The 24,890-nt window shown below is 40.0% G+C and overlaps 1 gene segment (V, D, J or C); it reads right to left on the bottom strand.

Annotated features, from left to right (window-relative positions):
• LOC114639722 overlaps window positions 1-24,890 on the bottom strand; it is a 586,704-nt gene that overhangs the window by 296,426 nt on the left and 265,388 nt on the right. Inside the window, 1 exon segment of the C gene segment in view lies at window positions 24,687-24,692. Within this exon segment, the coding sequence occupies window positions 24,687-24,692 (6 nt within the window).

Raw genomic sequence — 24,890 nt, 5'->3', positions numbered from 1 at the left:
AGAGTGCTGCAGAGGGCAGAGCTGGGGAAGTGATGCAAGCCCTTTAGAGTTTCCCAAAAGATCATGTGTGGATCCCAGACATTGGAATAGGAAGCTGTAGAGTTGAAGTTGCCTTGGAGACCCTAAGATATTAGAGATCCCAGAACTATGAGCTATCTGATGAAAAAAGCTGCTAACAGGGAGTGAAACCAACCCCAGAGAATGAAGTTTGTTGCTGCTGAATGCCAGATCTACCAACAGCAGTCAACATGGATGAAACGAGTTGGAGATCTGAAGAACGCTTTGACATTGGAAATGGAGATGAGGAGTTTGGAGTTTGCCCAGCTTGTTCTCTGTCTTGCTTTGGTCCAGTATTTTTGACTTTATATGGGGATACAGTTAAGAAACTGTTTGAATCTCAAATGAGTCTTTCATCTTTGGACTTTTAATGTTGTTGAGACTGCTATAGACTATGGAGACTTTTGAAGTTGGATTAAATATATTTTGCATTATGCTATGTTTAGGTATGGCCCCCATAGACTCATGTGTTTGAACAGGCCTATGGGAGCTAGGGAGTGGAACGTGATTGTTTGTATATGCTTGGCCCAGGGCATGGCACTATTAGGAGGTGTGGCCTTGTTGGAGTAAGTGTGTCATTGTGGATGTGGGCTTTAAGACCCTCATCCTAGCAACTTGGAAACCAGTCTTCTAGCAGCCTTCAGATGAAGATGAACCTGTAAGCCAGACCCAGTTAAATGTTATTCTTCTAAGAGTTGCCTTGGTTGGTGTCTAGTCACAACAGGAAAACCCTAACTAAGACACCATTCTAATTAGTCCATTACTTTTCAATTCAATTTCCCAGAGTTTTAAGATATAAAGAAAATGGAGACAGTTCTTTGATATGATGTGACGTGAGTAGCATCTAGCTCTGGTCCTAGTAGAGTTTTCCATCCCACCTAAATCTCATGGCTGCTTTTCACTTCTTGCATGTCAACTGGCAATCATATTTTCTCAGCTCCCACCAGAATCACACTAATAACACATTAAGCTCTATTTTTAGCATTCTAAGCCTTTTCTAGCCTGCCTCCTTACATGTCTTCAAATTTCTCCGACAAACCAACTCTAAAGCTTAGGAACCACATGGTCAGATTTAGTCAAAACAAACTCTAATAAATTCTAACTATTTTTTTATGTATGTATTAATCAGATATTTTGTGTCTGTGACTAACACCTGAGATGAACAATTTAAGGAAACAAGGATTTATTTTGACTTACAGTTTTAAAGTCTTCAGTCCATAGTAGATTTGTCTGTTGTTGGTGGTATGTGGTAAGGTTAAAGAACAGAGTGGAGAGCCTGTGGCAGTGCAGGCATTTCATCTTGAGGCAATAGGGTAGGGATGGACAAAGGAGAGAAGGGGCAGGAGATGAAGGATGGGGGAAGGAGAGAGAGAGATAGAGGAAGAGAAAGACAGAGACAGACAGACACATATGCACACACAGAGAGAAAGAGAGAGAGAAGAGAGAGATAGACAGACAGAGTCAGATGCACACAGAGAGATAGAGATAGAGAGAGAGAAGAGAGAAAGACAGAGACAGAGTCAGAGTCAGACACACACAGAGAGATAGAGATAGAGAGAGAGATAGAGAGAGAGAGAGAGAAAGAGAGACATAAAGAGAGAAAGACAGAGACGAAGTTAGACACAGACACACAAACACATACAGAGAAACAGAGACAGAGAGACAGATAGAAAGACAGACATAGAGAAAAAGAGAGAGAGGGAGAGGGAGAGGGAGAGGGAGAGGGAGAGGGAGAGGGAGAGGGAGAGAGAGAGAGAGAGAGAGAGAGAGAGAGAGAGAGAGAGAGAGAGAGATTGATTTCCAGGGCAAGATATAGTCTGAAGGACATGTCTCAGAGACCTATTTCTTCTAGATATTCCCAGTTTTCTAAAGTTTCCAGCCACCATCGATATCCCTAGAGTTCAGTACATGAGCATTTGGGAAGTCTTTTGTATTCAAGCCATTACAGAGATCTTGGTTAGCAAAGCAAGAGAAAGGACCAAGGGAAAGTATTTGCGGTAAGAATAGCACACACTGTGAGGAGAGAGCTTATATCAAAGCAAACTAGGCCAAGGCCAAAGTAGGAAAGAAGGAGAAAGGATTTGCTTTGTCCAAACAATGAAGCTAAATGTTATCGTACACTCTGTGCTAGAGGTATGATCTGTTATCACAATTTAAATTCCTAAACCCTGGAAATATTTTTGCTTATACTGATACAATTACTACATGCTTAAAATTGCACAGAGCACAATTCTCTTGATCCAGCCTCTCCTAACTACCATGGTGTCTTTTGCAGGAAGACCAAAACCAAAACCAAACTAAACCAAACCAAACATCATGCCTTCTGCCTGAGGTTTTTGTGTGACTGCCCTGTGAGATGTTATCTCTGTGCTTGCCAGTGCACATAAATAAAGGGCTGTATCAGCAGGAATCAGATTTTTAATCTGCAAATCTATGGAATTTGCTGTACTCTTTGAATAGAACCGTTCTAAGGCAAAATCAGCTACACCCCTGTCGCTGTTTCCCCACCCTCTGTGGAGAATATATTCTGGTGCCTTGTTTGGATACTGTCGAAACCAGTAAAGGACAACATAGTATGTGGATGAGACATTGTAGCTACAAAGCAATCTCACAGACCTTCCTTCTGTCACAGATTTCCATGTCTCCTGGGATATGATCCAGTCTGCTCTTCCAACTCCTTTAACATAAAACCACAACAGAAAGCATCAAACAAGGATCTTCTTCCCAGAGGGCAGCTCAGGTGTGGGGTAGGACTGTTACCTGGGAGAGCCAGTACTAGGAGCAACGTGAAGATAAGCATCCCATACATTGCTTCTTCTGAAGTCCTGATTTAAGATCTTACAGTATTCAGTGGATACTTCAGGCTTGTAGCAGGGTTCTGGGAGGTGGTTTGTGGCTGGTTCTTATGTGTCAGAAATGGGAGGAGCTCAAGTTAACTAGAGAATTGTCTAAAGGAGCTTAAAAAATTCTCCATGACTTGAGAAACACTGTTCATTTGAGATTGTCTGGGTTTATTTTTCCATGCTCATGAGCACAGGCAAACAGGTTAACAGCAGTAATGAGTTTTCATAGGTTGGGCTTGTGTGCTTCTAGATTTTTCTTTGATAGGTGACTAATATTCATTATGTAAGAATATTTTGTAAACAGGTTAATCTTTTAAGGTGTAAATTCACTTGGGTACTTGTAACAATGTGAAGTAGGCAGCAGAGTAAAGGAAAATTCTTATTTCTAGCTGCACCAACTCTTCAAGAAGAGCTATTTACATCTCTAACCTCTATTTTATAAACTTTTCATAGCACCGTGTCAACAATACTGGGAAGACATACAAGGGATGTTTCTATTTCTGGAGTCTGCTTATGATAATAAATGTTCAAATTAGTGTACGATATCCTCAGAGAGTCAGTCTTTTTAATGAAGCAATTGATATAGAAACAATGCTAACATGGAGTGTAAATAAGAATTGGATAAATGAGAAGGAAGACATCTGCTTGAACGAAATAACCATCATACCCTTTGCTTTCTACCTTTTGTTATTTGCTAAATTCAGGAATAAAAGCTACAGGCTTCCTTATAACTAATCATACGTTTAGTCTAGGTGAGAGATAACACATCCATAACAGTAGGGACAATGTACACAGTAGTTTCAGGACCAGTCTTGATCAAAGGCTTCATTTTCACTATGGGGCAGACTGTATGGTAATGTGATTCATGTATAGACACTCCAGAGCCTGTGCATGCACACACATTTGAGAACAGGATGCAGATGACTAGGAGCTCAACGCTTCCACAGTCCAGAAGGAGGCAGCTGAGACTCTAGACGAGGAGGTGGCAATGTGTAGGGTAGAGAATAATTTCTCCTGTTTAAGGTTTTACTTAACTTCTGGACTTTACCCTTTTGAAATTAATACATGGGAGCTTTCTCTTGCTGCTCATATCAGTGTAGGCTTTGCAAAACAGTCAGTTCATAACCACAGTTAAAAGTTGCATGTTTGTTTTACTTTTTTCTTTTTCTTTTTCATGGATGATCAGAGATGGGGAGTGCTATACTGCCTTGCCATCATGGCTTACTCCTGCTTAGAAAGATTAACATGCTAAGAAGACTGATGTCGGATTATCTTCACTGAGATCATAATTATTCTCCACTGGAAGTGTAGGGCTTCCCCAAAGGTAGCATGAATTCCATTTTCCTGCCTTTCTAATGACCAGTTCTCAGGCTTACTTGGTTGTACCTAACTCATAGCTCAGTTGAAAACAAAAAGATCACCAGTAAAATCCATGTCCACTCTTTTTTGGATTTTTAGGTTTGTTTTCCTGTGAAAAAGTGATTATTTGTTTTGTTCTTTTTGTGGAGCCCACACATTTACACACACACACACACACACACACACACACCAGCTATTTCCTTTTATAAGTTAACCAAAAACAAAAAATTACTTGGCTCCAATTTAAACTCAAATCTTTCTCACTAAATAGTCTCCGGGCATCATTGCAAATGGAACACTGCCATCTTGTGAGCTGACACAGAATATCCGGAAGGAAGTTTGTATATGTTCCCATTACCAGTGATAGTAGGGTTTTTTTTGTTTTCTTTTGTTTTGTTTGCGCCTGACATTCTCCCTCCACTGAAGGATAGACTAAGCTACCCACCCTTATTCTATCACTCACTGGCTCCAAAGACATTGAAAAAAAATGTGGAAACCCCTCCCAAGGAACCAGTCAGAAAAGCACTACTGTCCACAGCCTGAGCCCTCAACATTCCTTCACCCTGAGCTCTTTGTTAATATTTTAACAATAAATTATATTATATTTTTGTTAGAATTAAAGTCCTTATTCTCATCAATTTCGAAAAGCCACTTATTCTCAGCATCTTGAGCAGCCATCTGTGCTCTGAAGGACAGTGAAAAAGACATAAACGTTCGAGATGGTGCTGTAGGGATGAGGGGTGACGGATAGGAGGGAGAGCAGGAAAGGCGGGAAGGCACACTAATCAGAATGCACTTTAGCATGTATGAACTTGGCAAAGAACAAATTAAATAGAGATAGATCTCTCTTTCCTGTTTTATAAATGTTTTCTGAAGCATTGTAAGCTGCAACCGTGTGTGATGGGATGCCTGCTGAGTGTTTACACAGATAGTAAGATCTTTCACAACTGTCATGGATCACGATTCCATAATGCATCTAATTTATGTGTCCAACCAACCTTCCTCCTGTAATTTTTTTTTTTGATACAGGCTCTCGATATGTAGCCCATGGTGGCCTCAAACTATTTTCCTGGCTTCACCTTCAGAATGCTGTGATTAAAGATATCCACTAGCATGCTTGGATTAATATATTTGTACTTATTTTTGAGTAAGGCCAATTCCTTCTGTAATGATTTAAATGATCAGCTAAGATTTGATTTGAAGAGAGCTGACATGCACATTTTTAGTTATGCATATGAGGAGTTAGAGAGAAGACTGAAGGAGCTGAAGGGGTTTGCAGCTCCATGGGGAGAGCAACAAACTAATCAACCAGAGCTCCCAGAGTCTAAACCACTAGCCTGTGAGCACATAGGGAGAGACCCATGGCTCCAGCTGTATATGTAGGGGAGGATGGCCTTGTTGGGCATAGGTGGGAGGGGAAATCCTTGGTCCTGTGAAGGTTGGATGCCACAGTGTAGGGGAATTTGAGGGCAGGGAGGAAGGAGTGGGTGGGTGGGTGAGGGCACATCCTCATAGAAACAGCAGGAGGAAGGATGGTATAGGGGATTCTTGGTGGGGAGGAAATGGGAAAAGGGGATAACATCTGAAATGTAAATAGAATATCCAATAAAAAATTAACTTTAAAAACGAAGCTGAAATTATATAGTTTATTGTCATTAAATTTTTGTCTGAATAAAATATCTTAAACACATTTTCATATTATTACATAGAGGCATACTCTTATTTTTTTCCTTAAATAGCTGATTGATATTCTAAAATAGGGTTATGTCATAATTAAGTCGTTGACAGTTTCTGAATACACATATTGATTGCGTTCATTTCCCTCTCAGTGTGGTATTTACTGAGAAGTTTTAGTGACTGATTTTTGTTAGATTTATGGAGTTACTTTATATTCTTTATTTATACTTTTAAAACTATCAAATGATTTTTTCCATTCATTTAAATAAACACTCTAGGTACTTTTGAGAGGGATTTGCTCTCCAGATAAAGGAAAAACAGTGAATCCCGTGTTTATTCCCCCAGGTCTTCCTCCTGAAATTACCTCTGGTTTTGTGATCATGTAGCATTGAATCCTCTCCTGAGAACGTGTTGGCAATAAAGGCTTCAGCTGCGGCTTTTGTTGTGATGATGTGTTGGCCTTCTGCATCTGACTTTCCTGTGTCTGCCTTGTGAGATGATCAATGGTCTTTTCCCCTAAACACATTTTAGAAGACTTTTCTGTTGCTTCTAAGGGACAACTCTGATATCCATGAATTTTAACTGTAGAGGAAGAATGGAATTTCCAGGGCCATTTTTTATTGGAATGATTCCTAGGATAGTGAGATAGTTTATACTAGTAATTTCATTTGAATTAATGCATTTGGTTACTGAAAGACAATACTGTATCAGAGGGCACTTTGTACAGTTGTCATCCCATGAAGTATGGTGTGAGAGGCTTGGGCAGAGAGGGTAAAGTACTTTTTGTCACATGCTCCCCACTGTGATCCAGAAGGTATGCAGTTTGTTTGAATTCTAGACTGGACACCTCAGAGAAACCACCAGATAGATCCTAGAACATGATAACAAGTGAACTCAACTGAATCTTCACATCACCTCCCTTCCCTTGTGATGTAGGAAGCCCTCGACATCTGCTCCAGCCATTGTTCATTCACTGTCTTTTAAGAAACAAGACCCCAGTCTCTGTACCACTTTTCTTTGAAATACATATTCTGATTGTATGTGTTTATAACAGCCTAGAGTGGCAAGAATCAGAGTAGCAGGGCACTCATGTGAGTCAATATAAATGACACAAAGTTTCCGTTTTCATAGGAGTAGCCCTGGCTACTGTGCGATCTATCTATTGTATCACCTTGATGTAGAACTTGAGGCTTTATTTTTTCATCACTTTTAGGTACATCATCTGTACCTTGTGTTTGCAAGATACATGCTTCTTACATCTTATTTCCTATTGACACTCACATTTTGATTTAATTCAGTTCTATCAGTTCAGTTTCATTCAGCTCAGTTCCACTGAATTATTTTTCCTCTTAACTAATAGAATTCAAATCTTTTAGAAATGATATTCTTTTTTTAAAATCATTATTTTATTTATTTATGTTCAAGTCATTGCCTCCCTCCCACAGTTCCTCACCCCATTCCTCTTCCTGCTTGCCTCTGAGAGGTTTCCCCTCTCCACCAAAACTCCTCCTTCCCTGGGACCTCAAGTCTTTCAAGAATTAAGCATATTCTCAGTGGGTTCTTCTCCCACTGAGGCCAGACCAGGCAGACCTCTGCTGTATATGAGCCAGGGGCTGTGGTCCGGCTTGTGTATGCTCCTTGGTTGGTGGTTCAGTCTCTGGGAGCTCCCAGAGGTCCAGGACTGTTCTTCCTATGGGATTGCTCTCCCCTTCAGTTTCTTCAATCCTTCCTCTAATTCAACCATAGGGGTCTCTGATTTCAGTCCAGTGGCTGGGTGTAAGTATCTGTGTTAGCCTCTGTCAGCTGCTGGTAGGGGCTCTCAGAGGACAGCCATGCAGGCTCCTGTCTGTAAGCACATCATAGCATGTAATAGTGTCAGGCCTCGGTGTCTCCCCCGCACCTCACCCCATGAGATGGATCCCATGTTGGGCAGGTCATTGGACTGCCTTTCTTTCAATCTCTTCTCCATTTTTGCCCCTGCAGTTCTTTTAGACAGGAAGAATTCTGGGTCAGAAATGTTTACTTTGGGTTAATAATCTTGTCCTTCCACTTGGGGTCCTGACTATTGGAGGTAGACTCTTTGAGTTCCCTCTACCCAGTGTTGGGCATTTTGGCTAAGGTCACCCCCTTTGAGTCCTGATTATCTCTCACCTCCTGGGCCTCAACCTATTGGCCTGTGTTTTCCTGTATTTCTTTAAGGGACTTATTTATATCCTCCTTAAAGCCTCTATCATTTGATGAGATGGAATTTTTGATCATTACCTTGCTTTTCAGACATGTTAGGGTATCCAGGTCTTGCTGTGGTGGGAGAATTGGGTTCTTACGGTGCTGAATTGCATTAGGTTCTGTTGCTATGATCTTGCTCTTGCCTCTTTCCATATGGTTATCACTGGGTGTTTACTGGCCTGAGTGTCTCGGACTGGATCTAGCTTCCTTGGAGGTGGGGAGTGATGTCTCTGGTTAGGGTGAGCCTTCAGTGTCTCTGGTTGGAGGAGACCTACTCTGCTCCTAGTTACTGTGGACTTCCTGGGAGGCAGACAGGCTATAGGATGTGGGAAGTTATGGGGCCAGATGATCTGACATGGGTGGAGAAGCAGATCAGAAGGAAGGTGGAGCTGGGCAGGGTGGGTAGGTCCCTGTCAGCTGGGCTCTCTGGGTGCTCCAGCTTGTGTGGGTATTTGGGCAAGATTCTCACCTGTGTCCCTGGTTACCATGAACCTTCTGGAAGACTCACAGGCTGTAGGGTGTGGGAGATTATTGGGCTGATTTCTACAAATATTTTAATTGAAGTAAAATTATATCACATCCCCCCTCCTTTTCTCCATCCATCCTTCTCAGGTATTATCACTGCAGTCTCATATTTCCTCTACCATTCTCAAGTTGATAACATCTTTTTCTTTATTATACATGATTTCACATAAAAATACACATGTGTGTATGTACACAACCTGCTGATGCTGAGAGCATTTTTGTTGATTGTGTGTATATGGTTCCAGGGCTGACTACTCTTTGTTAGACAACCAATAAGGGGGTTCTTCCCCGGGAATGTCTAATTCTCCTATTCCTAGTAGTCATTAGTTACCTGTAGTTCTTTGTCCAGGAGTGCACCTGTGGAGTTTTTCTTGTTTCATGTTAATATGTGCGTTGATATTGCCATTGTTTCAGTCTCCATGAAACCAGAAAATACTATGCAAGATGCCAAGGAAAACAATTAAACAGTGCTGCCTACGACAATAACCAGTATGACATAATATCTTTAGAGATAAGAGTAGCTACCAGCCCTCTTCAAAGAAGCCTCTCTTTACAGCAATTGTAGACCATCACAGAAAACCACACCAGGACACAATGCAGAGATACACACACAGATTATAGGGAGCCCAGCCCCAATGGATACATTATAGCTTCTGTATCCGTGGTTCAGAGTATTTTGTGGAAGAGGGGGTAGAAATATTGTAAGAGCCAGAATACAAGGAAGTCTGCTGTGAAACAGTCTCCTATTTTTGTTAAAGATATACTGAACAGATACCTAGAGCAAGGCTGTATGCTGGATGCTGTGATATGAGTAAGGTCAATAAGGCAAAGAGAAACATTGTTTTCCTTGGCTGAAGGGCAGACTATTCTGAAGTAATTTTCACTGAAATAGATATAGCTTTTAATTGAGTTACAGTATATATTTGCAAATATTTATTTGTTTAAGTGCCTCAAAATGTAGCAAAAATAGTCAGGGAACAGACTCACCAACTGAAAACAACCCAGTACAAAGGCAATGGCTTTTGTTTTGGCGTTTCACACATCTTCCATGAGACTGTTCAGTTTTCCCTGTCCCCTGTCTGCCTTTCCTCACCCTCCTGATCCTCTCTAGCTTGTCCCCTTCCCTGTTTCTGCTTTTGTATTACACATGTTTGGCTGCATTCTTGTCCTTACTCTACTTACTCTGTTTTATTCTCTCATCCCTCAAGAACACTCCTTTCTCTCTCAGTCCCCTTTCAACCTTTCAATTCTCTCTCTCTCTCTCTCTCTCTCTCTCTCTCTCTCTCTCTCTCTGTCATACACACACACACACACACAGGGGGGGAGAGAGAGAGAGAGAGAGAGAGAGAGAGAGAGAGAGAGAGAGAGAGAGGCAGAGAGATATATTAAAATTTATGTTCTGAATATGAAAAGAAATAAAGAAATGATGGGTTATTTTTCATCTATCTATCTATCTATCTATCTATCTATCTATCTATCTATAAAATTTATGAGCACCTGCCCAGGATGGAACTGCTACAGCCATCTGTGTCTCCCATAGCAATTATTGATTAAGAAAATGCCCCAGAGACTTGTCTACAGGCAAATCTGATGGAGACTTTCTCCCCTCTCTGTCTCTCTCATTTTTTCATTTATTAGCTTTAATTTTTCATACAATATATTTTGATCACATTTGAGCTCATCCAAGATCCTCCTCATGTCCCTCATCAGCCAACATCATGTTCTTCCCCTTTCTCAAAACAAACGAACAACAAACAAACACAAATCTCAAAATAGGTAAACCAAACCCCCAAAGACAAAAAGCATCAAATCCAAACAAAATAGAACAAAAGCACAAAAACACATAGAGTCCATTTTGTGTTTGCTGACTACTGTAGAGGATGGGGCCTCACCTGAGTAAGGTCAGTATCACTCCTTTGGAGGAAACAGAGATGTCCTTTCTTAGCAGGTATCAATTGCAAATAGCTTCTTGGTTATAGGCAGGACTTTGTAATCAATTATCCTTCTCAGCACTGGGATTTTTGTTTGGCTTGAAGTTCTGTAGGTCTTGTCTGTATTATCACAGTCCCTATGAGTTCATGTTTGCATCAGCCCTGTTGTATCTAGAAGACACTATTTTCACTACTTTCTTAACATCATCTACCACCCTTGGCTTACAATCTTTCTGTTTTCTATTTTGCACAGATCTCTGAACCTTGAGGAGAGGGGTTTGGTAAAGACATCTCAGGACTGAATGCTCCAAAATCTTTCACTTTCTCCACATTGTTGAGTTGTGTGTCTCTGTGCTATTAGGAGTCACTTTATTGATATGTTCATTTAGCAGAATAATTAGACTTTTTCCTAGGCCCATCAGATATGGGTTCCATCTCACAGTGTGTGCCATAAGCCCAATTTTTAAAAAGTGGTTGGTTACTCCCATAACCTTTGTGCTAAAGTAGTTTTTGTAAGGAAGTCATTATCGTAGTTTGTTAAGTTCATAGCTGAGTGATATTGGTGATTACTTTTCTCCTCTAGTAGTGTTCAAAGTACCTTCCAGCATGTGGATTTTAGTAAGTAGAGGTAAAGCTTCTAGTTGGGCACCAGATGGAGTTTTCCTTGGTTGATAACATAAATAAGTGATGTCTCAAATGATTGCAACTTGCCATTAAGTTTTGATGGGTAATTAATAGTATTGACAATAGCTTGTGAGGTTTTCCTGGGGAGAGTGCTTATGAGACATTCTAGCCAATGACCCAACAAGACGTATCTCATTACCTGTAGTAGGGATTTTATTTGATAGCATAAGATGTCTACATGGAATATCCCCATTATATGATAAGTCTATTTTAATTTCTTTCATATATGCAGATATTTTAGGATGCTTCAAAAGTCCTGGCCATAATCTCTCTTTTAGCCTTCCTTCCCATCCCTCTTTCTACTTACTCCCCCTATGGTAATTTCTCTTTTATCTATTTATAACACTGTATTCTGTTTCCCTTTCCCTTCTCCCCCCATGTTCATTGCTAGCCACATAACCTTTGTGGTTAATCTAAATAAAACATATCTAAAGCTTAAAAACTATGATAGTTAGTTTTTTGTGAACTTGACATTTGGAAAGAGAGACGCTCAATTGAGAAAATTCCTCCATCTCTCTTCCCAAATGACTATAGCTTGTACCAAGGTGACAGTAAAACCAGCTAACATAGATCCACCTCCTTTGAGGCAGCTTCTCTCATTAGCCTGGTGCCCACCATTATCCTAGTATGGCTGGCAAGCAACAAATCCTCCAGTCTCTCTCTGATTTCTTATTGATGGGATTGCAAGTGCACACCATCATATAATACGTACGTACGTACATACATACATACATACATACATACATACATACATACATACATTTTTGTTTGGCTTGAAGCTTTACAGGTCTTGTCTATATTATCATAGTCCCTATGAGTTCATGTGTGTGTGTGTGTGTCTGTGTGTGTGTCTGTGTGTGTGTGTCTGTGTGTGTGTGTCTGTGTGTGTGAGAGAGAGAGAAAGAGAGAGAGAGAGAGAGAGAGAGAGAGAGAGAGAGAGAGAGAGAGAAGCCATTTAGGAAGTTATGGCAAGCAAGTGTGTTTCCTGGAGATGGTCCACTTCCCACTGTTTTGCATGGTTGTGATGGGGGCATTCTGGAGAGGGATGGCCCCAGAGACTTCATTCCATTATTGCTTCTTATCTGCTGTTATGCCTTTCCTGCCACTATTACATAGCCTAATGGTTCCTGGTCATCAGCTCACCCTGTTGGGCAAATTTCCTGCAGATCAACATGAAAATAAAATTTCATGAATTCATATTGTTTAGATGAACTAATGACTTTTTAGAATTCCTGATCTGATTTGATTAAAATAATTTTAGGAAGAAAGTTTAAGGCGATGATTTTAGTTGTTTTGCCAGAAAGATGTAATAAGCTTAGACTCAAGAAAAGAATGTTCCCCCTTCTCATAAAATAGTAAGTAAAGGTTGCATAATATAAAATACAATGAGCTTTCAAAAATTACACTAAGAAGAGAAATAGGCTTGGGATAAGTTATGATCAAGGAGAAACATTCATTCTGGGTTAGATCCAAGGATGAAAGCACAGGTGTGCACGATAAAGCAAGGTCATGTGAAATTGTTGCTTTGAGCTTATGATGAGCTTATAGAATGAAACACTGCTTTGAACCTACTATTGACATCCTTCTGTAACTCCTCTTTTCTGTAATAGTTTATCTATGAGGTAATTTTATAAAGAACTTTTGTCTAAGAAGTTATGAAAAGGCTGAGGGAAAAACTGTGGCTGTTGGAGCTCTGCTCTATATCTGTCTGTATGTAAGTAGGTATATGTGTATATGCATATCAGTATGTTTCCGCACTTGTCAAATTGATGGAACAGGTAGTTGGGCTCAACCAGTATGTGTGTGTGTGCTTGACTTTCTTCCTTTTCTTTTCTCTTTGGCTCACAAAGAGTTAAGAAATTCTGAACCTCTTGCTTGGCCATAAAGGGGCCCTTGAGCCAAAGAGAAAGGAGCCCAGGTAACTCTTTTTTTCTTAATCCCCTGCTGCTATCAGGAGGAGTTAAATTGCCAGAAGCCAGCAGCTTTTGGCCCCAATTACAGACATCATACCCCGTCTGCTGACTTCATCGGGAAACTGGATGCCAGTTTAGACCCCAGCGTATCTGCCTGCCTGCCTGCCTGTCTCTATCTATCTATCTATCTATCTATCTATCTATCTATCTACATTCTTGTGTGGAAAGTCTTTTACTGATAGCCATTCATTATTACTTTTTTCTGGTTCTGTGGTTATATTATTAAAAATTTGATGGAGATTTTTTGAATATGTAGGTTACATTTGATAATATCACCATTTCACATTGAGTGTTTTTACTTATAAGCTTGGCAGGACTTTTCATATTCTATAGAGTGTCTTCTTAAATTACATTATTTAGAGTTATAGTTTCCTATGGTGTGACTATGATTTAAAAACAAAACAAGAAAAAAACCCCAAAACTCTGACCTAAACCAACTTAGGATATTAAAGGTTTACACTTCCAGGTTGTATTTCATCAATGAGAAAGGTTAGAGCTGGAACTTCAAGCAGAGATCATGGAAGATCTCCTGTGTGATGGATCACTCAGGATTATGCTTAGCTAGCTTTCCTGTATAGCTGAGGATAACCTACACAGGGAGCACTTTAATAGCCTGTTCCTTTGTAAGGGTCTGCTATTTTATAACAGCCCGTTCTGCTGCTCCGGTCCACAGGTCAGGGTCTAGCAAGAGAGAGAGAGAGTGGGGATGGAGGGACAAGAGATGCGAAGAGAGACGAGACAGAGTCTGATCAAATCTCTTTTATTGAAAGGAAATCCTGGGTATTTATACCCTTTACCACGTAACTTCCCCTCGTGGACAAGCTCAACGGAAGGCACTACGTCACGGGACTTGTAGCCATGGATACCACATGCACCTTCCAGCTGGGGGCACTAAACAGTGTAACAAGATGTTTATCAGAGTGTGCTCAGCTGTTGTGGGCTGTTGAAAACAAGTCTCTTGTCAGGGTATATGGCTCTAGATGGCTGCAAAGATGATAGCTGGTTTCAGCTAAGACTCGGCTCCCAACAGAGCGCTACTATCCACAGTGGCCTGGACCCTTCTACATTAATTAGTAGTTATCTTAGTAATGTAGACACTGGCTACAAGCTAATATAATTTAGGATCCTTCCACTGAGACTTCCTCTCTAGGTTGCTGTCAAGTTGACAGTTAAAGTTAACTAGGACAGTTTTTACTTTAAAATTTTCATTGTAAATATCTCTCATTTTACTGGTTAGGCTTATTTGTTAATTTTTGAAGCTATTCTGAAAGGAATTATTTCCCTAAGTTCTTTATCAATATGTCATTGTTGGTATTAAATAAAGCTACTGAGTTTTTTGGGTGTGTGTACCAGTATACTTATTTGTGTGAGTGCTCTTGTGTATGCAGGTCTCCCCCCCTCTCTGTGTCTCTCTCTGTGTCTCTGTCTCTCTGTCTGTCTCTCTCTTTGTGTATGTGTGTATGTGTGTGTTTGTGTGTATGTGTATCAAAAGACAACTCCTTTAACTTTTTGAGACAGGGTTTTTCACTTGCCTAGAACTCACCAAGTAGGCTTGGTTGGTTGGCCAGTGAACCCCATGAAACCTGCTGTTTTTTCCCCCGCCATGTGTATTACAACTGAGCACCACCACTCTCTCCTTTTTTTTTTTAAATGTGAGTTATGGGAACTGAACTCAGATCCACATGGATGCAAGGCATGTTTATCAGATCTAAGAATTTTCCTGTGAAGCATTTAGGGTTTTCTAAGTATGAGATAAAATGGTCTGTCTGCGAATACTGATAATTTGACCTATTTTTCCTACTTGTATTTTTTTATTCTTTACTTGTATCTTTTTATATTCATTATCTTAGTTTATTGCTTTATCTAAGACCCCGAGCACTGCATTGAATAACAGTAAAGAAAGTGGGCATTTTTGTCTTGTTACTGAGTTTAAAGTAAATACTATAATGATGGCTGTAAGTTTGTCATAGACTATATTTTGTTGAGGTTAGTTCCTTCTGTTTCTATATTGAGCCCAGAGCTGAGTGACAGACAAGAATGTGAGCAGGAAGTTGACTCTCTGCTGCTGCCTGTGGATGTGACTGACAAGTTCCTTTTTGTGCTTCCCTGAAAAATGGACTTTAAGCTAGAAATATAAGCCTTAAAATCCGTTTGTCTAAAAAAATCAGGATAACATATGGCAAAGATTCAGCCCCTTGGTCATCAGAGGCAAAAATTATCAGATAAAAAAAAATGCCTGAGAAATCAAGGCTTAAAGAAATGAAATAGAACATTACTGATAAGCAAGTTACCTGGTCTGGCCACCCTTTCCTACCTCTGCAGGGTTGCTTTGGCTATCTGGGGTCATTTATGGTTTTAAATGAATTTTAGGAATTAAAAAAATTCTGTGAAGGATGAGAATACATGGGATTTTGCATTGAGTGGTTTTTAAAGAAGCATATTCCTGGAATCCTAACAGTGGGAAGTGGGAAGTACTAGAATCTGGGGGTTTGCTGACCAGCCAGTCTAATTTAATTAGTGAGTTCTAAGTTCTGTGAAAACTATGTCTCAAGAAAAAGATGAAAAGAACTATAGGAATATACCTGAGAGCAACTTTTAGTATCCTTGTACAGGCACATGCATCCCCATGCATTTCCACAACCCCAAGTTCTTGTTATCATCAATACTCAAGGAATGTAGAAAAAAGCAGCACGAGTCTGGTGGCACATGCTTCCACCCCAGTTGCTCAAGGCTACACCAGGATTAGTGCTTGAGAACAGGACTTCCAAACTAGTCTAAGCACATGATCAGACCCCATCTCAGTCAAATGTAACAAACGAAGCACAGTGAGACACCATCTTATCCATGTTTGTATGTTGCTATTTAAAGGAAAAGCAGTGATAAGAGTGTAAGTAAGTGGACCATTTCACACACCATTGAGGAGACACAAGTAACTGCAGCCACAATGGAAAACACTTTCCAGATTTCTTTATAAAACTATGAGCAGAGAAAAACCATGGAGCCTGACTGCAAACCCTACTTGACAGACTCCACCTGGTCTCAGTTTTCTTCCTTGCCTGCTCTTCAATCATTCACCCCTCCTACTGCACTGATTTTGGGCTTTTTGAAGTATAAGACCAGAGCTGAGACCAGAACTTCAGACAGAGATTTTCAGAGCCATTTCCCTCATCTTGTTCTCCCTACTTTCATCCAGTTCACTAACCACTGAGCCCTGGGAACCTGAAATTCAAAGTGTCCCCCAACCTGACAGATTGAGGTAATAGCAAACCAAGACTCAAATACTCACCCAACAAATCTGGGACCATGTATATACCCTAAGAAACTCCAGAAACTTTGTAACTCCAGATGCTTCGATCTCATAAAAACACAAACATGAACAACCAACACAACATTTCTCAATCCAGAAACCAGTGATCTTGAAATATTCCCTGAGAAAAGCAACTTAACTGAGGTATAAGACAAGGATTTCAAAATATGAACATGTTAAAGGACCTTAAGGTGCATATGAATTAATGCCTCAGCGGAGACTGAGGTAATACAAATGGCTGAATGCTATAATGAAACCTATTTAAAATATGAAAATAAAAATTAACAAATAATAAAGTTGATAAGAAAAATCCAAACTGAAATAAAAAACTCAAGTGGTAAGATGAAAATCTCACTAACAAATTAAATGAAGTAGAAGAATTTTGGGTATTAAAAACAAAATAGAAGAAATTGCTATCTCAATCAAAGAAAATGTTAAATCTAAAAAAAAAATCAAGGCCCAAAACATTCAGGAAACCATAGGTAGTATTACATAGGTAGAAACATTCAGGAAACATAGAGGAAGTATTGTGACTGGAATTCTAACTGCAGACTTGCCTTAGGCTGCAGGTGCCTGGGGAACACTGGACTATCCTGCACAGAAGTAGGTGCTTGTATCAGCAGGTTCTGAGTCTGAGATAGTTATTCTTGTTCCCCCAAACTCTGCTGTCACTTTTCCATTTCTGACCAACTCACCAGTCTTATAGGCACTATGAAAAGAGTAAACCTATGAATACTAGATACAGAGGAGAATTTACTGAAAAGGCTATTCTTTTCTCATTCATGGTCTTCAAATTTATTTAGCAACAAATACATTTCTACCCCAGTAATATCTATTTATTTTAAAAAGAGATATAGTAATATCATGTACTGTAATTTTATAATGTTCAATTCTCTATTTTAACAATAAAAAGAAATCTATTCTATACATTTCAAAGGAGTCAATAAAGGAAATTCACTAGTCACAGGAGGGCAGACCTTTGAATAAATGAGAGTTTTAAGTGCTGATGTATGAGGAGGTACATACGTCATCACATTTCACAGTGAAGGCGCTGGAGCTAGAGGTAGTATTGTGACTTGAATTCTAGCTGCAGACTTGCCTCAGGCTGCAGGTGCCTGGGGAACACTGGACTGTCCTGCACAGAAGTAGGTGCTTGTATCAGCAGGTTCTGAGGCTGAGATAGTTACTCTTGTTCCCCCAAACTCTGCTGTCACTTTCCCATTTCTGACCTACTCACCAGTCTTATAGAAAGCTACTAAGAGTACCAGGCCTTCTTCAGAGTCTTTCTTGGACCACAGAAAGTTGTTAAGTGTAATTGAGGAGTTGCAGCCCATGGAGGCATCCTCTTCTGGGATGGCTATATACTGAGCACCCTAACTCAGATGTTGACCACTCACCACTAGATGGAAAGACACAGAAAGCAGTTCGGTTGGCTTTAGATCACCTTTCTCAGACCCATGGAGGACACTGTATCCCAGAAGTCATCAGTTCTCTGTTGTGCCCTTCCTTCCCTCTCTTCTCCTCTAGCTTTCCTCTTGTGTCTTTTCTAGACTTGGGAAAAACCTCATCTCATTCCCAAATAGAGTTTCTTCTGCTTCAGAATTCCCTGAGGAGGAAGGAGAACCCCCAAGACTTAGATGTTAGTTGTGTCCAGAGGATTGGTAATAGATCTTTAAGGAGTAGCTCCTCAGCAGGCAATTCTTCCCTAAATGGGTTTTCTGTTTCAAGAAACACAATTAGTCTTAGAATAACACCATTTAATTACTATTGTATCATTTTAAAACAACGTGTTCTATATATCAGCTAATCTGATTGCTCATTGGATGTTTCCTTGGGGGGTTAGAACTAATCCAGAAAGATAGTTATTAATAAAGACACTGCCCTCTTATGTCTAGATACTTTCAGTTTCTTTTACTAATCATATATCCAGCCCCCAATTCTTTAATGAACATACTTACCAAGTACCCAGGACACATGGGAGAACTATGCAGACATGAAGAAGAGAAGAAACTGGCCAGGAACAACTTAGATTATTTCTAGGAAGTCATGCATGTAGAAATGTATTTTTCTCTATGCTCCTTTCTGTGATTAGTGACACCAAGATTACAGTTTTGAAAGCAGGTGGTTTGAAGTTCTACAGAACAAACAAGCGATGTGGGTGTGTGAGATACTTGGGGAGTGGGGATGACCTTATTTGCCAGGGTCAGATTATGTAGGCACATGGAACAGAGTGCCAACAGAAACCTGATCCTCTCACAGCCTTGATAATCAGGACAGTTGCTACCTTAGAAGACTGAGGCTAAGGGCTGGGCAGTGGTCTTCACCCAGAAAGCATGAAGCAAATCATGTTGTAGTAGAAGTATACTTTCAGGTCTTCCATTGTGATTGGGAAAGGCAGGGGTTCAATTTTATAGAAACAAAACAAAGAAGAACAGAACAAACAAATAAAAACTCCATACTTTGCTACGGAAGAAAGTTTATATTCTATAGGTAAAGAGGCATGAATCAGGAAACTAGGTTTAGTTGAGAGTGAAGTGGACAGGTATTTGAAAATAGGAATGGAAATCATATTTCCCAGATTTATAACTCATTAAAGATGCATGGACACCCCAGGATTACTAGGCATTTAAAACTCTCATAACAGAAAAAGCAGAAATCAAAACAGAAAGAGAAGACTCCAACAGAGACAGCGAAGGCAGACAGGCAGACAGGAGGCTGGTGCTGACTTTTAACTCAGTGGTTTGATCATTCTGGCTTTTTCACAGAAGAAATTGAAACCCTGAATACTAGTCAAACCTCCTTTCCACAGAATGAAAACTCGCAGGGTCTCTCTTTAAAGAATGACATTGATGTGGCATCTTGGTCCCTTTTCTCCTTTTTCTTCCTTTTCCCTTCTGTTTTGAGAATCAAACCCTGGGTCTCATATGCTTAAGTAAGTACCTTACCTCAGAGATACACATTTCTTTTATGTTGAGAGCTGTCTGTTCAATTCATTTAGCTACTTATTAATTGTATTATTTTAGTTTTTTGAGTTCTTTTGAGTTTTGAGTTTTTAATCTGTTGTAGATGTCAAGTGCCTGTCAGATAAATAGTAGGCAAGGATTTTCCCCATTCTGTTATCTGTCTCTGAACTTTAATTTTTTTATTTAATTAAAATATATCTATATTATTTCTCTCCTCCCTCTCCTCCTTTCTACCCCTCCCAAGTCTGTCCCCTCCCCCAAATTCATGACCATCTCTTTTTTAACCACTGTTGTTGCATATACATATAAATGTATCGATGTGTAAATACAACTTGCTGAGTCCATTCAGTGCCTTGTCCATGTATGCTTCTAGGGCAGAGACTTGGTATTGGATAATGAATAAGGGGTTTTTATTGGTTAATTATTTGCCTCTCATCAGTTGTTAATTGCCTGCACTTCTTCATCAGGGGGTGGAGCACAGTGGGATTACCCCATCTACATTAGTATTGGTCGGGTTTAGGCAGCAATGTTGTTTAGATTTCATGGGTGTAGCTTCCCTGTCATATCCAGAAGACCACTTCCATGACATACTTCCTCCAGCTCTTACAATATTTCTACCCACTTCAACAATGTTCCCTGAGCCTTGGATGCATAAGTTTTGTTATAGAGCCATCAATAGGGATGGGGAACTGCATAGTCAGGCATCCTCTGCTTTTTGACTAGTTGTGTGATTCTGCAATGGTTTTCTGATGTAAAATGAGGCCTTTTGGATGAGAGATGAGATCTTCAGTGACTTGAAAAATTTCACTTTTTTTTTATTGTACAAGAGCTTTTAAAATGTATGCAATTCCATGCAACAATTCTTGTTACTTTCTGAGTAGTCTGAGTTCTTTTCAGAAACTCATTATCTATGGCTATGTCTTAAAATGGTTTACCTGTTTTCCTTGAGTAGTTTCAGGTCTCACAGTAAAGATTTTGTGTTTTAATTCATCTTGAATTGCTTTTGGTACAGAGTAAGGAGTATAGTACCAGTCGTGCCAAGATCCTTTTTCTCTTTTTCTTTTAATCTTACTTATTCTTTAGAATTTCATACATGTTTACAATAAGATATGACTGTACATACCCCCAGATCACCCCTCCAGCTCCCTCATTCCCCCATTATGTGTTCCTCCCAACTTACTCTGCTCTGATATTTATCTGAATATAATAACATGACATCTTTCAATTTGTTTTCTTTCATTCTCGTTTCATATTTTGTTTAATATGTTTTTCTGTTATTTTTAATTCCTCTTTATGCCTGTCAACTTCTCCCTGGGATATTTTTCAATCTGTCTTTGGAGCTGTTTTTAGTGTGGATATGGTGGTGATAAATCTGTAGATTTTTCTCCTTAAACATCATTGTTACTTTTAATAGTCCTTATCCAAAATAGACACACAATCATTGCATGTAATTACATAGCACAATGTAGCTTTATTTTTCTTCTGATCACCCACTGGTTACATTTTCCCAGATCCAGATTCCCACAAAGGATTGCTCCTAAGAATGTCAGAATTGGTTACTGCTCATGGCACACTAAGAATAACTGTTCTGGGCTCGTGTCTCTTATGGGAATTGATGTTGCTCTGAGTTAAAGCAGTGCCCGTGGCTCAGCTTTGTTGAGTTTGTCCAATCAGTTGAGGCAGGACTGCAGAATGCTTGTCTCTAACGGAAGGCTGTTCATGGTAAGAATGGGGATGAGGACCAGCACACGTGACATGACGGTGGCCCATAATCACCAGCTGACACTGGCACGGACTTAACAGTGCCTTCCTCTTGATGACAGTGGCTTACTAGCCTTTTGGGACATTGCATGTTCATCTTTAAATACCCATGTCTCCTCTTTGTGTTTACAATCTTTAGTGTTTCTAGCATTCTATTGCAGACAGCACTTCCCAATTAGAAAAATGAAGCTTTAGGCCTAGATGCAAATATGTACACTCTAGATGTGTATTTGCACATGTGTGTAACATGTGTGTGGATAAGTTCCACTTACACACTTTTCTTAAAAACCATGACCCTCTGTCGTGTTCTTTCTGCATTTCCTTTCATCACATTTCCCAAAATTTTCCTTGAAGGATTTCCTTCTTTTTTCTTTCTTTTGGTTATTTTAATGAGCATTTTGTTGTTGTTGTTATCAAAGCATGCTTTGGGAAATAATACTGCATACACCGAGAGGTTAGTGGATGTCTGTGTATGATGGGTATATGGGCATGTGCATATCTATACGTACGATTCAAAAGTGTATGATGAGTGTGTGTGTGTGATGTGTGTATACTGTTCATCTGTGTACAATGAGTGTGTATGTGTGATGTGTGTAAGTTTATGCATGATGCATGAGTATTTGTGTGTATGTGATGTGTGTATGCTGGGCAGCTGTATATGATTAGTGTGTATGTATGTGTGTGGTGTGTGTATGCTGTGCATCTGTGTCTGATGAGTGTGTATGTGTGTGTGGTGTGTATATGTGTGATGTGTGTATGCTATGCAGCTGTGCATCTCTGTATGATGAGTGTGTATGTGTGCATGTGTATAAGTGTATGCATGATGCATGTGTGTGTGTGTGTTTGTGTGTGTGATGTGTGTATGCTGTATGATGAGTATGTGCTTGAATATGGATGCCGGTGTCTTTGGGTGTTCAGGTTCCTGAGTGCAAGTAAAGGCAGGAGGTCACCATCAGGTACCATTCTTCAGGAACTGTTCACTGGATTTTTGGCCACAGAGTTTCTCATTGGAACCCAGGGCTATCTTGTTAGGCTGAGCTGGCTCACCAGGAAGCCCCAGATAGCCTCCAGTCTCTGCCTCTTGACTTTACCAAGGTGCTGATGATCAAGTCCTTGTGCATGTGGGGACAGCAGTTTAACCGAATGTGTCATCTTCTCAGCATAATAACACTTTTAAAAAATTTTTTTGAAGCAGAAAATGCTCAAGCTGACGTTATATCAGTGATAGAGCATTTGCTCAACACACACAAACCCAAACCAAACCAGCAGACATTGTAACCAAAACAGACAAAAATCAAAACAAATGCTGTACACAGAATGCATGTTAATTGTGCTGCCCTTAGCCAACATGAAAGATGATTTTTATTTTATGCACAACTTTTCCTTGAAGCCATATCACTAGGCAATTTCTTAGAGCAGAACATTCTATTTCCTACTCTGAATTTGAAGAACAAAGAATTCCACAATTAGATTGGAACCATGTTGATCAGTTTAGGAAAATATTATCTAGAGAATTTTGACCAATTTGAGATTACCCTTTTATTAATGGTGGAAATATTATTTTTAGGTCCTTCCTGCCTCCGCTGCCATCAAAGAACAGCAGCCATTGCTCTGTGCTGTCCAGGACCTTAATAGTGGTCACAAGGTGATGGAGAAAGTCAGCACGCAGAGATGCAGTTAGATGATTCCAGATGTGTGCACTTTGTGTGCCTTGGAGCTGCTCAAGGTCTCCAAGGGCAAGTTGGATGGGTCACACACTTACACTATGGGGAAACAGATACTGGTACCTTAAGGAAAGCAGTTGCCAAGGACTGGTCATGTCCCTTGTCTCCTCCATTAATAAAGCTTTATATGCAAAAAAAGAAAAGAAAAGAAAAAAGAAAAATGAAAAGAGAAGAAAAAGAAAGATAAAAGAAAATATTATTCTAACTATTAAGTGTGAGTAATGTCTGTTGCTTAACATATGTAATCTGCGTGAGCAAACTAGCATGAGTGTATCAGTTTTATAAGGGGAAAATGAAACCTTAGAAATGTATAGTTTTTGGTTGGTCCTTACACAGTCCATAACAAACAGGTCTGCTTCCTTTCTTGCTTGAGCATTTTAGCATCTCCAAGAGGTATAAAAACTATTTCTCTCTAGCCTGTGACCTTTGCTTGGCTTAGGTGTTCAGTCAGTGCTTTGAAACAGGCTCACTAGTCTAGCAGGTGTGGAGGGAGTGGGTGAAGGCAAGTTATTGATCCTTCCATAATGAAGCAAAGTGGAAAGAAGATCTTCGAGTTCCATATGCTCAGGGAAACACAGAGAATGGAATGGAATGAAAACACAATGATACTAGGAGGCCAGGCTAACGCTGGATAGGTCACTATTCATCTGTTTTTTAATCTGTTTGATTATTTTTGTATTTATGATGTAAATATTGAAAGAGCATGCTGCTTGTAATGACTCTTCTGTCTAACAGTACTGCTTTGCCAAGAGTTATGATACATGATATAGTCTTAACATGTTCCCCAAAGTGTAGGGAATGGCTTAGAGATTCTTTCTGTTAGTAAGGTCAGTAAACAGCAGGAGGGAAGTGTGTTCCTCAGGACAACGAGGCAAGGGATTTGTGCATATGTTTAAATTACTGAAATTTGGACCATTTATGTATTTGTAAATTTGTACTCACTGAAAAGTAATGTTGCTGGTAAAAAGTCCTTTTAAATGCTAAAGGCAGAGCTTCCCGTTGCATCATGATCACTCCTCTCCTGTGGGATGAGACAGCTGTACCTTCGATTCTCTCATTTTGGCAAGTGCTCTAGTCCTGCCTCAGAAGTCCTCTGTCAGAGCAGCTGTGACCCAGCTGCAGGTTTGGAGACAGCCTGGAACAGCCTGTAGAGCACTGTGCGCTCCCTCCACAGAAGTAAGTGCCTGAGTGGCTGGGCTGGGAGCCTTGGATCCGCAGAGCACTTTGCTGCATCTTCTTGTCCAGGTTAGCGGTAATTTTGTCCTTACTTTTCTCATCGTCTCCTTTCTGTAATGTCACCAGATGGATGGGGCCGCCATCATTCCCCTGCCTATACCAGTGTAAGACGTATAAAGATGTCGATGAATTGCAGCTCATGGTGAGTTCATCTCCTTCTTGGATCGACAGAGACTGAGGACTCTGCTGCAACATTTGAGTGTTGACCCCTGTTCAAAAAGGCAATGAAAGGGAAACACAAGAGGCGGTAATGAAATCTTAGTGGCTGTAGTTTAGAGATGGTGAATCCCCCACTCCATATTTCCCAAGTAATAGCATCATTATATCAACTCACATCACTTTATGATCTTTTTTGTATATATAATAAATATATTCTGTAAAGCCTCTACCCTAGGACAGAAGAGGCCCTCAGGAGGCCACCCTCACCTCACCATTTTTCCAAATGAAATATGTACTCACAGGCAGCCTGAAACTTTAACAGACAAACAAGCACTTGAAGGAGCATCCTCATCACTCAGCACTGGAGAGTGCAGCAGAGTCAGAGCTCTCTGACTGTGCTTCCACTGGGGTGGCTACTGAGCACAGGAAAGAGACTGCTTCACCCAGAGACCTTACTGACCTTCT

Source organism: Grammomys surdaster, unplaced genomic scaffold, assembly GCF_004785775.1.
Source record: "Grammomys surdaster isolate TR1022 unplaced genomic scaffold, NIH_TR_1.0 125750, whole genome shotgun sequence".
Classification (NCBI taxonomy): domain Eukaryota; kingdom Metazoa; phylum Chordata; class Mammalia; order Rodentia; family Muridae; genus Grammomys; species Grammomys surdaster.
Note: the sequence above shows the minus strand (reverse complement) of the source record. Positions and strands in the feature narration are given on the sequence as shown.